This window comes from Lichtheimia ornata (genome assembly GCF_029851405.1).
Source record: "Lichtheimia ornata isolate CBS 291.66 chromosome Unknown scaffold00050, whole genome shotgun sequence".
In the NCBI taxonomy this organism is placed as follows: Eukaryota; Fungi; Mucoromycota; class Mucoromycetes; order Mucorales; family Lichtheimiaceae; genus Lichtheimia; species Lichtheimia ornata.
The window spans coordinates 197,976-212,931 of NW_026695370.1; the positions used below are offsets into that span (position 1 = coordinate 197,976).

General features: G+C 43.1%; 6 protein-coding genes across 6 annotated transcripts; 2 read left to right on the forward strand and 4 right to left on the reverse strand.

Annotated features, from left to right (window-relative positions):
- Positions 1-2,849: 2,849 nt before the first annotated feature.
- O0I10_009031 (uncharacterized protein) lies at positions 2,850-4,114 on the reverse strand (the record flags this gene model as incomplete). The annotated part of the gene is made up of 2 exons (XM_058489029.1): positions 2,850-3,995; positions 4,064-4,114. The coding sequence occupies 2 exons, from the start codon at positions 4,112-4,114 to the stop codon at positions 2,850-2,852; spliced, it is 1,197 nt and encodes a 398-aa protein (XP_058340255.1).
- A 237-nt stretch (positions 4,115-4,351) lies between these two features.
- On the reverse strand, positions 4,352-5,196 carry O0I10_009032 (uncharacterized protein; the record flags this gene model as incomplete). Its single annotated transcript, XM_058489030.1, has 2 exons — positions 4,352-4,669; positions 4,738-5,196. The coding sequence occupies 2 exons, from the start codon at positions 5,194-5,196 to the stop codon at positions 4,352-4,354; spliced, it is 777 nt and encodes a 258-aa protein (XP_058340256.1).
- A 1,028-nt stretch (positions 5,197-6,224) lies between these two features.
- O0I10_009033 (uncharacterized protein) lies at positions 6,225-7,683 on the reverse strand (the record flags this gene model as incomplete). The annotated part of the gene is made up of 3 exons (XM_058489031.1): positions 6,225-7,127; positions 7,198-7,343; positions 7,455-7,683. The coding sequence occupies 3 exons, from the start codon at positions 7,681-7,683 to the stop codon at positions 6,225-6,227; spliced, it is 1,278 nt and encodes a 425-aa protein (XP_058340257.1).
- Positions 7,684-9,090: 1,407 nt separating this feature from the next.
- On the forward strand, positions 9,091-10,065 carry O0I10_009034 (uncharacterized protein; the record flags this gene model as incomplete). The annotated part of the gene is made up of 3 exons (XM_058489032.1): positions 9,091-9,595; positions 9,649-9,915; positions 9,980-10,065. 3 exons carry the CDS (start codon positions 9,091-9,093, stop codon positions 10,063-10,065), a joined length of 858 nt encoding a protein of 285 aa, XP_058340258.1.
- A 190-nt stretch (positions 10,066-10,255) lies between these two features.
- On the reverse strand, positions 10,256-11,795 carry O0I10_009035 (uncharacterized protein; the record flags this gene model as incomplete). Its single annotated transcript, XM_058489033.1, has 7 exons — positions 10,256-10,443; positions 10,514-10,661; positions 10,813-10,985; positions 11,053-11,138; positions 11,208-11,365; positions 11,448-11,632; positions 11,696-11,795. The coding sequence occupies 7 exons, from the start codon at positions 11,793-11,795 to the stop codon at positions 10,256-10,258; spliced, it is 1,038 nt and encodes a 345-aa protein (XP_058340259.1).
- A 1,448-nt stretch (positions 11,796-13,243) lies between these two features.
- Positions 13,244-13,585, forward strand: O0I10_009036 (uncharacterized protein; the record flags this gene model as incomplete). The annotated part of the gene is made up of 1 exon (XM_058489034.1): positions 13,244-13,585. One exon carries the CDS (start codon positions 13,244-13,246, stop codon positions 13,583-13,585), a length of 342 nt encoding a protein of 113 aa, XP_058340260.1.
- Positions 13,586-14,956: the final 1,371 nt, after the last annotated feature.

The window sequence follows — 14,956 nt, forward strand, 5'->3', positions numbered from 1 at the left end:
AGTTCCATATGGGCTACCGTAGGCGGACCTAACTATAGGCGTACAGGGGCAAGTATCATTTATGCACTCTCCGCCAATAGGATCGACCCTTCCAACCCTGCCTTCCTGCTTGTTACACCAACCAGCCCTTCTGCATCTTTGGTGGTATATGAAAGGTGGTCTTAGTTCATAGACAAGTAGCTACACCATGATAGATCCAAAGATGCAGAAGCCATTGTTTGTGAGACTTGAGCCCAGGGGAACGAGACTTAAAGCGTCAATACTATTGGTGGTAAAATGCATGAAGTACCTCCATCCCTTATTGCAAGGTCCGCCTATGATAACCCGGTGGAATGGTTCGTTCTCATATAAGTTTGCATACGATAGCTTTAGCTGAAACTTATCATAGGTAAACATTGCATGTTAAAGTACTCATGCCACATTGTATCACAACTCGCCTTCCATATCTATTTCCCCTTCCGATCCATAAAGCAACCAGTGATCCACATCTTGTCCATATTAGCTGATAGTATGACCCCCCAATATATATTAAGTTGAATTCAATTTCATTCAATGAAAAAAAGTCGAAGAATAGCATATAGTAGTGTGGGTGTCTATAAGTAAATCTGATAAAGGAACAGCGTTGGAAATTGAAGACGACACGGGTTAAACACATAGAGGCAACAGGGATATTGGTGCCATTGTATTCTCGGTTGCTGCCGCCATAATCATCCTTCATCCATGACTGCAAAATAGCTGCTGCATGCATTGACTTGAGTATTCCAAATAGCATTCATGGCTGCAAATCACCTTTTCAAATATAAAAGCCCTGTCATCATTGTCATCCAATCCACCATCATCCTCAGCCGTATCCACTTAATATGATCCATCGTTCTTGATGACAACGTGCCAAGTAACCAAAGCAACATTCCAGGATTCACGATCACTGCACTTGATTGCATCCATCCACCCATAACCATGTTGGTTGAAAACAGCCACATGATTGCTGTATGCTTCCTTTTCCATCCACCTGTGGTTCCATCTCTTTCTTAATCAGTTTCCATCACTGCTCAACCAGGCAAAAGTTGCTTGTATTGCGGCGTACGTGATAGCTGGTATGGTGGCATCATCCGTTGGTATCCGTGTGTATCAAAGCAAGTTGCTGTACGTAAATAAAGCTGCTCCTGTGCAACGGCTATCTACTATTCACGTGAACAAGGCTGCAAGCAAAGAACGCTGTTCGAGACAATGAAATAAAGACCTTCATGAAAGCAGCTGCTGTTACGTTTGATTGCGCCAGAGGGATGCAAGAGAGCGTGTGTTGTAGTAGAATGACAGGGTTGCGATTGCTGTTTGACAGAATGCAATAAAGGCCTTGCTAATGGCAGCTGCTGTTACGATTGGTTGCATAGGAATGTGCAAGACAGTGTGTGGTGTCAAGGAAGGCGCGTGTTGTAGTGGGGTGTACACGCCATGAACTTGGCATTCAGTCAGAGACAATCGGATCAAGGAAGTTGTACGATTGGCATGATGGGTTGAAGCAGGACAATCGTTCGCAGGTGGTAGTTGTATACTTGAATGGGCCAACAATTGAGAATGGGTGGAAAAGGAAGTAGCTGGGAGTGGAAGAAGTGGGAATTAAGCAGGTAATAAGACACTCCATGGAAAGAAGCCATATGCATTGTTTATCCACATGGACTTGGTTAGTTTAATCCTCTCTTGTTGCTTAAGGATTATAGCTTAGTGGTGCAAATAAATGTGGTTACGCTATTAATGCATGTTTGATACAATAAAGAGAGGATGACCTTAACAGAAAAAGTGCTCCTCCATTGAGATTCAGGAACTAGGAATGAGTGACCAATCAATGTTCTTACTGCCATGTCCGTGCGCATTGGATTAATTGGGGTTCATGCATCCCGATCCCCTACAACATCCTAATGTGATTTGGGATCTAGTACCTGTCATACACATACCTTGGTACATCTTATTGGATGCTGTTTACACACCTTCCTAAAAACAACCAACAACCCATTTGTGCCATGAACTTCCAAAGATGTGTGAGTTGTGGCCACCACGTGGCATTACGCCCTCCCATTCAATTTTTATAATGAAACATGAGGTCTGATCATGCAATGTCATATTGGAGAGAAAGGTAAACCATGCTTGTTTGTACCGTTGTCATTATCGTTATTGTTGTGGTCTTTATTAGTAGAAGAAAACTCATCTACAACAGGTCGCATAATCAAATCACCATCGATACCATCACGTCTAGGGATCGAAAAAGGTGTTCTCGTTTATCCTCCCCAACAAAGAAATAATGATCCCCATAGTCCTAATATTCAATGAGTGACCGCCAACATCTATCATAGTGATGATGCATTGATTTATTCAAGAGATACAGGCTAAGGAGAGATGATGCCCAAAGTGCGCCGGCTGATCCAAAACCTAGTATTCAACATAACAGCATCACTCATTTTTATCATAAACGGCTTTGTAATCGGTGATTCGTTTATTGTGCATTTGCCTTTTCCATATACACAGAGACCTTTCTTGTTGGTTGCTATAGTAACCGAAACCATGATGTAGTGTAGTTGAGCCGAAACAAAAAGCCAAATGAGCCAACGCCTTTAGATTCAGTGTTGCCATCAATACAAGCTAACATGTCAATGGAACAAACTCTGCTGCAACATCCGGTTTTGACTGTAGTGCCTTGGTGCACAAAACGTAGAGCGGCATGGCAACGAAAAAAAGCGATGGTATCTCCATGGCTACAACCACCCCCTGGCCCCCTGCCTATGAACACCCATTATTATACTAATACCCACAGCCTTTCCATTGCAAACAAGAGCATCCTTTATAAAACATACTATCTACGGCTGATTTCTAAAAGCATCTACCAGGTATTCATTCATTTCTTGTTCAGACAGATCCTTGTCGCTCAAATTGATGTCGTTCAAATCATGTCTTGGTTTTGGCTTGAGAATTTGCAAGGCGCGAAGTGGCAGATCACTGGGCTTCATTGTTCGTATTTCATCTTCGGGGACACCTTGTTCAAGGAGGATTGCAGTCAACCTGATCTCTGGTTTAATGGTGTCATGATCAATCGTATTTCCATACAATTGAAGGCCACGTGCTGCTTGGATGAGCTTGTCTTGATATTTCCTCGCTTGTTCGCTCTTTTTAAACGAAGGAGGGGCGGTCGCATCATTGATCCCCTTGGCTTTTTGTATACGGCTGAGGTATCTTCTTGTGTTGTCATCGTCGTTGATAATCTCTTCAAGGACCTCCAATGAAATGGAATTTGGATTTGAAGAACGTGAGCTTGATGCGTAACGTCCAAACAGCAATCGCGCACGTTCAAGTAACATTTTCAGAAGCTCGTTGTATCTTTTTTGAAGCCCTGTTCTGCTGCAGCCAATATAGTCAGCGAGTTGTTGGTATTGATGAAGGGTGCAACAGGTTGAACGTGTCATAGCACATGCTGCGATAGCCATGCTTGCAGTTGATAGCAGCTTAAAGTGTCGACCATGCGTTAATCCATTTTTGTCTGCCAATGCAACAATTCCTTGGGCCAAGTGCTTAAAACGTTGACGTATGTGCCCGGGTATGAATGGTGGGTCGTCATTGTCGTTTTGTCGAGATGGACGCAACATGATAGAATACACTTTGGTTGTCAATTGATCAATGAGGATATTGACTCGATGAGAAAGCATCTGCTCGTTGCTGTGACCTTGGGAAAGCAATGGGTCTTGTGCTGCGAACCCCAATCGTTTGATACGCTGCACGCCTCTGTTCAAATCTGATACTGGTATCATCAATTTACTCGCAACGTCGACGATCGTCAAGTCTGGTCGATTGTCCGGGATCACCAGGTAAACCAATGCTGCCGCTATCAGATCAGGGTAGCGTTTGATCTCCTTACGATAACGAAGGTATAGGCAACAAGCATCCTCCTCATTCGCCTCCACATTGAGAACATGACAATATTTGTGGATCGTCTTGAATAGGTTCTTTTCCTAGAAGAATAAAGTGGTTGATCAGCTGTGGTCTCAATGCGTTCCTTTTACTTGTCTCCAACACTTACTGCTCTCTTTAAATCGTAAGCTTCCCATTTGCGCTTTAGATCTTGGGACATGAGGACATGACAAAGAAGACGATTCTAGCTGAGTTGCAGCTCCCTTTTCCTTATGCAATTTGCCTCTGTTTCCAATGAAGATCAGCTACAATACCAGATGATATTAGATGTGATGGAATATTTATTTATTTACTTGGGAATGCTGTTTATGGACAAGTTGTGTGCAAGGTCATATGTGTATGTGAAGAGATTAACAATGAAAGAGAAGGAGTACAATAAGTGAATGATAGATAAATGTTAACGATGCGCTGCCGCCATGTGTTTTGGTGTCTCTGGTTTCTTGACACTGCCCTTCATCATCATGCGCATTTTGTTTCCACCAAGCTTAGGTGCAGTGCCAGCTGTGCTATCCTGTTTCAATGTCGCAGGCTTGAAGGACATGTTGAGCTTGATCTTGCCCCCATTTTCCTCGGTGCGTTGAAGTTCAGTAGGCTTCTTCTCTTGAACACCACGTTCCTCAGCCTCTTTGGCAGCTCTCTCCACTTGTTGCTGTAATAATTGTTGATCCCGTTCCTCAGCATCTCGTTGTTGTCGATCCATCTTTTGAATAGCAGCCTAAGATGAATAATAAAAAAAAACCAATCAGCATCCATAGATCTCAACTACAAAAGGAAATCCCTTACCTGTCTTGCCAATGCTTTGGGGCTATTATCAATCCAAGTAATGTACCAGCCATTCTCAGCCTCCTCCACATGACAAATGCCTTCTCGACCAAGATACTTGACAAATTCACTAAGACTGTTCCAACGAGTAGCGTTCATGTGGATGTGATTACGATCGGCAATATACTCTTGATACACTTGATTGGCAAACACTCGCTTCGTTCCATGTGCTCTTGATAATAGGCTGAGAAAGTCCTTTTTGAACATGTCAGAGTAGTTGTGTACAAATCGACCAGGATTCTCGGCAACAAGCAACATTTGTCGTTGGTGGGATTCAGACATCGTGTGGCATTTGAAGCCGTTCTCATCTCGACATTGCTTTTCGCAGACTTGACAATAGAATTTGAGCTTGAGAAGACCCTTGGCCTTGATGCGATTGGCAATTGCTTTGGGTGTGAGGAAGCCACCGCTTTTTCCCATAGTAAAAAAAGTGAATACACAAAAGAGAGGGAGTAAGAAAGAGAGAGAGACAGCGATCGCTAGGGCAACCAACCAAAAAGAAGATAAAGCCGAAGCTCCGCAGTGAGCTCTCCTCCTTATTATAACATCGACTTGGTTTGCGAGCCATTCAAACATGCTTTTCTCGCTTTCATTGCTTTCCTTTTACCATTTACGTCAGCTGATGCTATCCTGACCACGGCCTTTTTCTACGCTCCTTTCTCATAAGATTTGCCCTTTGGGCTGCCCATTCTCCTTTCTTTGGGCGTAAGTACTACATACTACTACTACACACATCCTTTTCTTCAATACCATTCTCTTCTAACTTGTATTATTAGGTCTTTGTCGTAGCCGACGACAGCAGCACCAGCAGATGCTGGTCGTCTCCCCTCCTCGCCGCTTCGACTGCTTTGGCGGTCGTTGTCTTTTCCCTCGTCGTCTTTGGCGAGGACTATGTCCCCCTTAGACATTATGTGGGCAACATATGCGCGTGTCCAAGACATGTTGCATGCACACTCGTCTCGTATGTGCAATCCAAATCCTCCTACGGCGATGGTAGGCAAGTATCTATGCACATGATTACCCGGATTTTCTACTGCTGTCAAATCCATTGTCTCCATGCTCTATTACTAACCACACTTTATATATTACAGCGAGTTACCTGCCATCGTCGCCGGGGGCTGGTGGCGACTTTTTGTTGTCCTAACTATGCCCCAAAACCCCGGGCTCTCACTTGGGGTCCCAGGTCATCAAAGTATACACGTATCCAAGAACTTGTCCGCTGGTGCTACATGATCGGTTCCCTTTCACACTCTAATAAATAACCTTATTTTTTCTTTTTCTTTCTCTGCGTGTTGTGCGTATGTATTATTGTTGACGCGATAATAATTCTTATCTTATACTTGTTGTTTAATTACACTATACATGAAATGAGAGGGCTAGAACGAAAAGAAATGGAAGGGGGATCTTTGTGTAAGAGTGAGAGAGAGATGATCATGGCAACTACTAGATTAGTTGTTAGATGATGATGAGGGATTCTCTATGGGGATATCACTTGGGGAAACATCGGGGCGAACCTTGACATACACGCCACCAATGATTTTAAGCGCGTAAGCACGGTTCTTGCGCACCTCCTTTGAAACGGATGGATCACTCAACACCTTGTCACACACATCACGCAACACGCTTTCAACCTCAAGTTTGGATCCTCGCCAAATAGCCTCAAGACCTTTTTGTGCTGCTGCCTCTTCAAGCTTGGAACGTTGCTCTTCCGATAAATCTTCCTTTTGAAGCTCGCTGAAACTCGATTGCAAATCAAGGGCAGTGCGTAGTGTGCCAACTGTCTCAGAGAAAATGTACCCCTTTTCGCGCACAGTGTGGAACATGCCGCCCAATCCAAATGCAATGTTCTTGCCAAGATACTGGTTGGCCTTCATGATATAGGTTCCACCGATCGCATGTAGCAATTCCACGCCATAATTCTCGTATTTGAGGTCCTCTGATTCGATTTGAATAATGTTGGTGAAAGCTGCTTGTCGACTAGGCGTCATATCATCTTCGGTATATAGGTTGAGCTTCTTGATCAGCTTGCCAACAAGGAAATCCACACGCTTTGCTCGAATCTCAGCACGCTCCTGCTCCTGCTTCTCTTTTTGTGCATCTCGCTCGGCCTTTTGTTCAGGTGTCAAATTCTTCTCTTCCTCATCCTCTGCTGTTTCAAGTGCTTCTCGCATATCCTTTCCAATAGAAATCTCGCCAATGATATCCACAAATCTCTCTCCACCAAACGATTGACGGAAGAACTCCTCAGGATCCATAAATCCATTTTCAGGCTTCTCTTCACCATATTCATTGTACTTTTTCCTCAACTTGGGATCTGAAAGAACTTGATACGCCTCGGATATTTTCTTGAACTAAAAGTATGATCACGTATTAGCTATCCTTGAAGATATGAATATACACATGAACGCATGATCCAAATACCTTATCCTCAGCAGTCGGATCGTCCCGATTCTTATCCGGATGATACTTGATAGCCATCTTGCGATATGCCTTTTTGATCTCTTCAGGAGTTGCCAAGGGGGATACACCGAGCAGATCATAGTATTCGGTTGATACAGGCTTTTCATCTACAACGATGTGACATTTAGGATATAGGTATTCATTCATTCCTTAACCTTCTCGCCACCCCACTTGGTCATACTCGTTGACACAGCCATTTCACTATATCCTCAACGTACCTGTTCCTTTCCTCTGCCATGATCGGGAAGCTGATTTGCCGTTGTTCTTCTTAATGTCGTTTCCTGAAGCATCTAGCTCGTACGAAGAGATCTTGTCGCAGGACCAGCATTTGACTTGGACTTTTTGATTCTTGAGACCGGATTCAGGAAGGAATTCCAGGGCGTTGCGGCATTCTGCACATGTGGCCTTGATATAGGGCTCTGGTCTTCTCGAAGCGTATACGGTCATTTTTTCCCGAAAAAAAAGAGGAAGAGAAAAGATACAAGTATATCACATGCCGCTGTTTCAAATCCAAGGTCCCTTTGATCAAATGTGTCAGCACCATCCCTCTGCTTCCAAATCAATAGCACAGTGTTTGCATGTATATCTCACCTCACTTATCCTTGTCATTGCCAATAAACGTCCTCATAGCTCTATTGTGACCATCACATTATCATCTTACTATTCTCTTCAGTCATTTGAAATCCATAATCCCATCCCACACATCGTCCTTGACAACAATGTAATACTCTCTCCATTCCACGTGATAACCAATACCAAGAAATCCTTATGCTACAACATCATTTCACGTGATATTGGATCATGCAACAGCATATGGCGAGGTGCATTGTTTTAGGTCACCTTCTAGCAAAAACCAAAGCGTAATCCGCTATCTGGGTTTCAAGTTGTCTTCCTCACGTGGCTACATGCATCCTCCTCTGCATGCTTGCACCTGATACCTCGTGCATTAAACAACCTATAAACGATGCAAATCATGGGTTAGAAGATCCACAGATCTATACTTACCCTTACATAGCAGCCTTGTCATCCTTTTTTTCTAAAGTGAGCATAAGAGACTCGTGATTAGCGCCTCATAATGGGTGTGATACTCTCGATGTGATCGTTTTGATTTTGACTCTTTCAGGTCTTGGCTAAGAAGGTCATGTGCGCTGCTATTGCTGTTGCTGTTTGCTCAAGGTGGATGTCGATGGCATGCAACTGGAAGACCAGCCATTTTGGGGTAGTGAGCTATATAAAAAGGCACGCATAGTGCATTCAGCTGGATGGGTGGTCCATATTGTTTATAGGTGTTATGGATTTGTGTATGCTGATTTAGATGCAAACGATCTTGACCACCCTTTAAGAGTGAACGCATAGAGATTGAATGAATGGTGCATTTCAACTCTCGACGCTTCTGACAAAGCCTTATTGAAATGTACAAATTCACGTTGCCAGGACAACTATAATGCCAAGACTTGGAGATGCCATGACCACACTATATTGCCTATATCACCAACAAGGTCGTATATTCAAGTTGGGGTTCATCTTTTGCTTCCAGTGGTACGAGGTATGCGTATCATCAATTCATTGTTGTATTTCATTTTATTATGATGGAGCTCATTGTTACTCAACAACATCATCAATAAAAAGACTAACAGGACAATCATACATGTATTCAAAGATGGTGTTCAAATATCACAAAGACACCAATGAACAAAGACTAATGTATGAGCACCAACAAGGGCCATTCTTGGATGTGAGTGTGATGTCTCTTTGCAGCCTGTGATAAGTTGATTTACCGACACGAATCCAGAAAGTTTTTTTTGGAGGCAGCTTGCTCGTCGACACTTCTCTCAGACACACACACATACCGCCATGGTGAAGAACAAAAAGAACAGCAAGCAACACGACAGCCCGGCATTACAGGATTTCCTCGGATTCAAAGTGCTTCCAGTGTTGGTAGACGACAACTGTCGACATTATATCTACATGCGCAAACACGAGAGTCGCAACTCGTTCCACCAAGCAGCCGATCGCACTCTATTTGTTGTCAATCTACCTGTCGATGCCACCGAAGCCTCACTCCAAGATCTGTTCACACCTTATGGCACCATTGTATACGTCCAATTCCCCGGCGATCCAGCCTATGAGCCACCTGTCAAACCAAAGACAAAGGCTGCACGCATGAAATTGAAACAGCAACAACTTGAAAAGGAAGCAGCTGACAAGGCCAAATGGCGACATCTTTTGCATACTGGTGCTAGCGCGCACATTGTTTTTCAAAGTGAAGAGGAGGTGGATAAGGTGCTTGATATGCCCTCTGATGATATCAAAAGGTGGAAGACTGGTAAATCATCCGATCAACCTTTGGGTTACAAACGTAAGTGAATGCATGCTGTATCATGGAGACCATCATCTTATTCAGTTGCCTAGGATACATGATGCATTACAAAAAGATTCGCCCCGATCCCAGCTTATTACAACAGCAAGTGGATACATTCATGAGCAAATTCAAGGCTGAAGAATATCAAAGAGAGCGTGAGGAGGAGGAACGTCGTAACCAAATGGATGAGGATGGCTTTACAGTGGTGACACGGCCCAAGAAGAAATTGGTGGCAGATACACCTGAGATTGTAGTCAAGAAACCACGAGAATTCCTCGACTTTTACCGATTCCAAGTACGAGAAAAGAAGCAAAATGGTAAGTTTTGGTTGTGACAAGGACGCATACGTGGTATGGGGCTAATGCATCATCATGGTGGTAGAATTGAGCGAATTGAGGAGACGCTTTGAAGAAGACAAGCAAAAGATTGCCAAACAAAAGGAAGCTAGGAGGTTCAAACCGTATTAGAGAATGGATCATTGTTGGAATAAATAACAAAAGCAGACAAGAGTGAGTTTGGATAGGAAAGGGGGTATGCTGTGCGTAGGTGCGATTATTAGATTGATGCAATGAATACAATGGGATGTTGTATGTATGTATGGTGGTGGGTGAGCGTGTGTTGTGGGTTTGTTGTATATGATTGTAGGAGTAGTAGCTTCTATAATAAAAGTGTTTGAACGTTTTCATGGAGAATGCTGTCAGATACAGAGTTCATCACATGGCCCAAGAGCTGGGTATCAGTGGCCACTGTGTAATGCACGTAGATTTGCTTCTTGGTATTTCGATTAAGCAGCTCGAACCTTTTACGGAAATAGTCAATGGCATGCTCGTAACTCTTTGACGGACCTACAATAACAAGCACATGTTAATAAACGAGGAATCATGCATGTATGCATCATCATATTCTTGGGGTTACCTGAGTAATCAGGAAAATAATGCTTGATAGGTGAGCGACGAATCTTCTTTTTGAAAATATCAACCTTGTTTAAAAACAGGATCATGGATGTGTTGGTAAACCATTGCGAATTGCATATCTGGTCAAATAGCATGAGGGCTTCGTACATCTTTGGAGATACATTCGGTGAGTATTCCGCTCTTTCCTTTTATATCCCATTTGCATTTGTACCTGATTCTGAAAGAGATTTCAAGGTGAGAAATGAAGTCTTTTTCCTTGTCACCCACCACCCCATGAGAAATTCACACTTGTTTACTTACAGAATCACGATCCTCCACTAAACAGCAATCGTATCCACTAACAGCTACCACAAACAATACGGATGCCACGTTCTCAAAGCAATGTATCCATTTTTTGCGTTCACTTCGTTGACCACCCACGTCACACATGCGATAAATGATGGGGCCATTTCGAAAGGTCGTCTCGACAATACCTTAGTAGCATGATGATTTAGCTTGGCATACCCAACTTTGTATATTGAACATCCGCCTCGTCCTTACCTGTGGTTTTTATGCGACATTGAATGATGTCTTGATCTGTCGGGCTATAGTCGGGCCTGAAGACGCGATCAATGTGGTCGTAAAAGCTGCGGGATAACACTTGCATCAGTCATCATCATCCGATGTTATCAATGTGTCACTGTATCTCGTCTTACAATTGTACATTATCCGAAAGCGCAAATGTGTTGCCACGTCTAAACGTATCCTGGATACCCTCATCCGCCCATAAAGATTTCAATGGTTGTAAATATTCCTGGGGATATGGCATGCCTTGTCTTAGGATGGGTAGGTTTTCAAAGAGTGAAATGTATGGCTATCATGATTTCAAGGGGGACAGGATAGCACGTGTCAGTATACAATATGACTCCTCAGCAAGTCTTTTTAATGCAAGTTACCCAGTTGGCTTGGTTTTGAAGCGTTAATTGCATTTCAGTCATCGACTCGAGCAGCGATTGCATAGCTGCTACGATATTGCCGAAAATCACCATACGAAAGGCTTCTCGTTCAGCTGCTGAAAATCCGGATGCGTGGATTAGGCGCATTTGTTTTAGTACTGTGGATTTGCCCGAATCGCCGGCACCTGATATTGAGTCATATAGATTAGCTGATGAGATAATAAACGCGCCAAAGCTGTCATAGTTACCGAGCAATAGAATCTTGACTTCGCGATTGAGCCGTTTCTGATCTCGTTTGATTTGCTTATCGATCGCTTTGCTTTTGTTGGCACTGTGATTGTTGCCCATTGCTGGAAAGTGAATAAACGACGTGTGTTTTGAAGATACAAAAAAGAAAGAGGCGAAAAGGGATCCCGTCCAAAAAAATCGAGGTCTTTACTATTGACAGATCTTATTATAGGCTTTGCGCTTAATAATGTGTAAATGGATGTACCACGGTGCTTCCCATATTTCGCATGCGGCTCATGCTCCCTTTGACCCAAATCTCGGCACTTGAGCATTACCACCATTTATAGATTGACCAATGCGCCATGCATCCCACTAACACATCATGTACACTGGAAAGCAACCAGCTGCTATAGTAGTGAGGATAGGATGGTCGCTGTTTTCTCTATTGTGATTTTCATATAACAAATGGTTTCATTTACCAGCGCGGACCAGCGGAAGTGGACTAGCGGCGCGCCAAAGCGTGTTCAGGTACTTTATTAGTGGAAAACGGAGGCAAAAAAGAACCACCTTTTACCTGGTACCTGGATTTATCATAGCTCATAGATGATCTCTCACCCTTCAATACAATGCTATTCCAATTTGCCTTGCAAAAGAATCACAAAGATGTATCACTCGTTCATAATAAAGTTCATTTACGGAGGACAAAACGATCGGCTCTCCGTCTCCACATCCCATATACGATCATTTAACTCCTCCTCCGATTCATAGTTGCTGTTTCACAAGGAAGAAAAGGAATGATCGGAGCTCGCATCATCCACGAGCTCGGTGCGCGCAATCAAGTAAAAAACAGCGTAACAGCTAATCTGGAAACAGTAATCATTGTTTGCTATCCGCCGATCAATATTGGCAATCAAGAGCTGCTTACATACAATGATTTGCATCTGAAAATGTAAAGGTTGCCACACCCAAATCTCTTAGTAATTTTAAGTTTTGGCCGCCTACAATGTTGGCATGCCAACATAGCTTTCCAACCTACCTTCTTAGTTAATGGATAGAGGTTGATGTCTTCTACCAAGGTTCTCTTTCTCTCAAAGGCTGCCTATAGATTATAGTAGGCAGCTGCTTGGGTGCCGTAATCACGATAATCCCACCCACCCACAGCCATTGGAGTAATTTACTTCAATCACCGATCCAGCCATCGTTTCATTGTTAACATTGCCCACAGCAAATTACATACATATTGATTGTCCCTATTCTTAAGCAACCAAGATCTATACCCAAATCGAGATGCAAGCTTCAAGTTTCTTTGTTCGTCTTACTATAAAGATTCCAACATTGAAGACTAGAACATGAACACAAGCTGTTTAATCATCGTGCAAGATTGTTAGCAATGATGATGATGTTCATCTCTTAGAGATTGCAACCACCGCTACCACCACCCACATTGTGAAACTTGAAGATTGCATTGTATGATTAATGAGGCGACTTTGATCATTGCAGAATGTCTTTACATTGGATCAAACGATTTGGCTGACTTTATTCCACTACGGGTTATTACCACTACGACTATGACACATAAAACCACCTTTGCCACCTTTGCCATTCACCCGGATGCAACTCCTGAGGAATACCTAGCACGAATGGCAGAAATCCAGGCCAAAAGGGACCGCCTTATTGAAGAACTTGTACGATTGGAACGGCGCATGGATCGTCAATTAGCAGAGAAGAAACAGATTGACCAACACATAAGAGATTTTGACGTGGGATACAAGAAGGTGGTTAGCGAAGAGCATTTTCGACGATACCGAGAGATAGCCGATCGAGGAGACGAAGCAGCTCTGATAAAGTTCTTTGAAGATTCGATCCGTGCACGGGAAGCACGCATGTCTCGGCGACAGGCCCACCAATGATAGCACGCAACATATGGAGCAAATAGACGACGAGCATGTAAATGATCGAGAATAGAAGATTTTCAATGATCTGATTGTATACATACATGTACTTCTCCATCCCAAACAATGCATTTGCATACATTCTGTTAATCACGTAACTTTTATTACGCTATTACATGTTGAGATAAGATGAGGTTTGGGTAGATAGCTTTGGAGAAAAGAGAGGGACTTGACCAATCAAACGAGCTCACTTTAGCAGATGTTATTATAAAAGATGGTTCTTTATTCATTGACTTCAACTAAGAGGCAATTGGTTTCCACAAATCTACAAAGTCTTGTGTACTCACAGGAATGACCAACGTGAAGGTTTGCCTCACCATTCCCCTCCTTTAGCTAGATGCACTAATTCATAGCCAGGAGGCAGCCAGGCCATTGCCGGAGCTAATGTGTTGGCTGCTTTCATTTCGCTGGTGGAATATCCAAATACCTTCCCCTCATCACTTGTATGTATGGATAATCCACCTCACAGTGCTCTGCTGGAATAATCGATTTGTGGTGGTAGTTCACTTGACCGGGAACTGGTGTTCGTGATAAGAATGTTCGTTTGTGGTAATAGGGCGCTTGTCGTAGTTGGTTGGCTTGAACGAGCGATCGTATCTACATTGCAAAGGGCGGTGGGGAGGAGTAAAGAAGAAAAAAGCCCCAACTGATAAACAAAGCGCCTTATAACGATATTTGGTTTCAATCCCGCTTCCCTCTCATCACGTTTGATTGGTGCCTTGTAGCATCAGGTGGATAGATGTGGATGCTTTTGGAACCTATTTCATCATTGGATGTAAATACAGCATGTAAAAATACCAATTAAGTACATTGTGGTGTACTTCTTGAGAGCAAAAAGTGAAAATGTAGCCTGTGATGCGCATGGTAAGACATAAAACAATGAAGCGGAGACAAGTGTGTCTTACTTTATAAAGTATAATTGAGTGCACGAACCACTGTGCTCGTGTAATTAAACGTGGACAAGCATTCTGCAACGCTAATAGTATGATTCGACTTAATCGCTTGTAACTTCCATTCGACATCACAGCATTTGGTTGTCAATTGTAAAGGTCCGCAAAGGATGAAGAACGCTGAGTACGGAATAAAGGTGCGAATGATAAAGGAAATTTACACAAGAGGGAGGAGGAGGAACAGAGGTGAAAAGCAAGGATGATGACATTACAGCGTGCGTGTATCCTCGACAGCGTATCACATGAAGAAAGATTGACGCGTTCCTGTGTTGTTGACGGAGGTGGTAGCTTTTTACTTTCTCCTTCTTTATCCTGTGACACGCTCGATTTACCGAACTTGGCGGTGACAGCGACATGGTTAAGCCTTGTCCAAATGCGA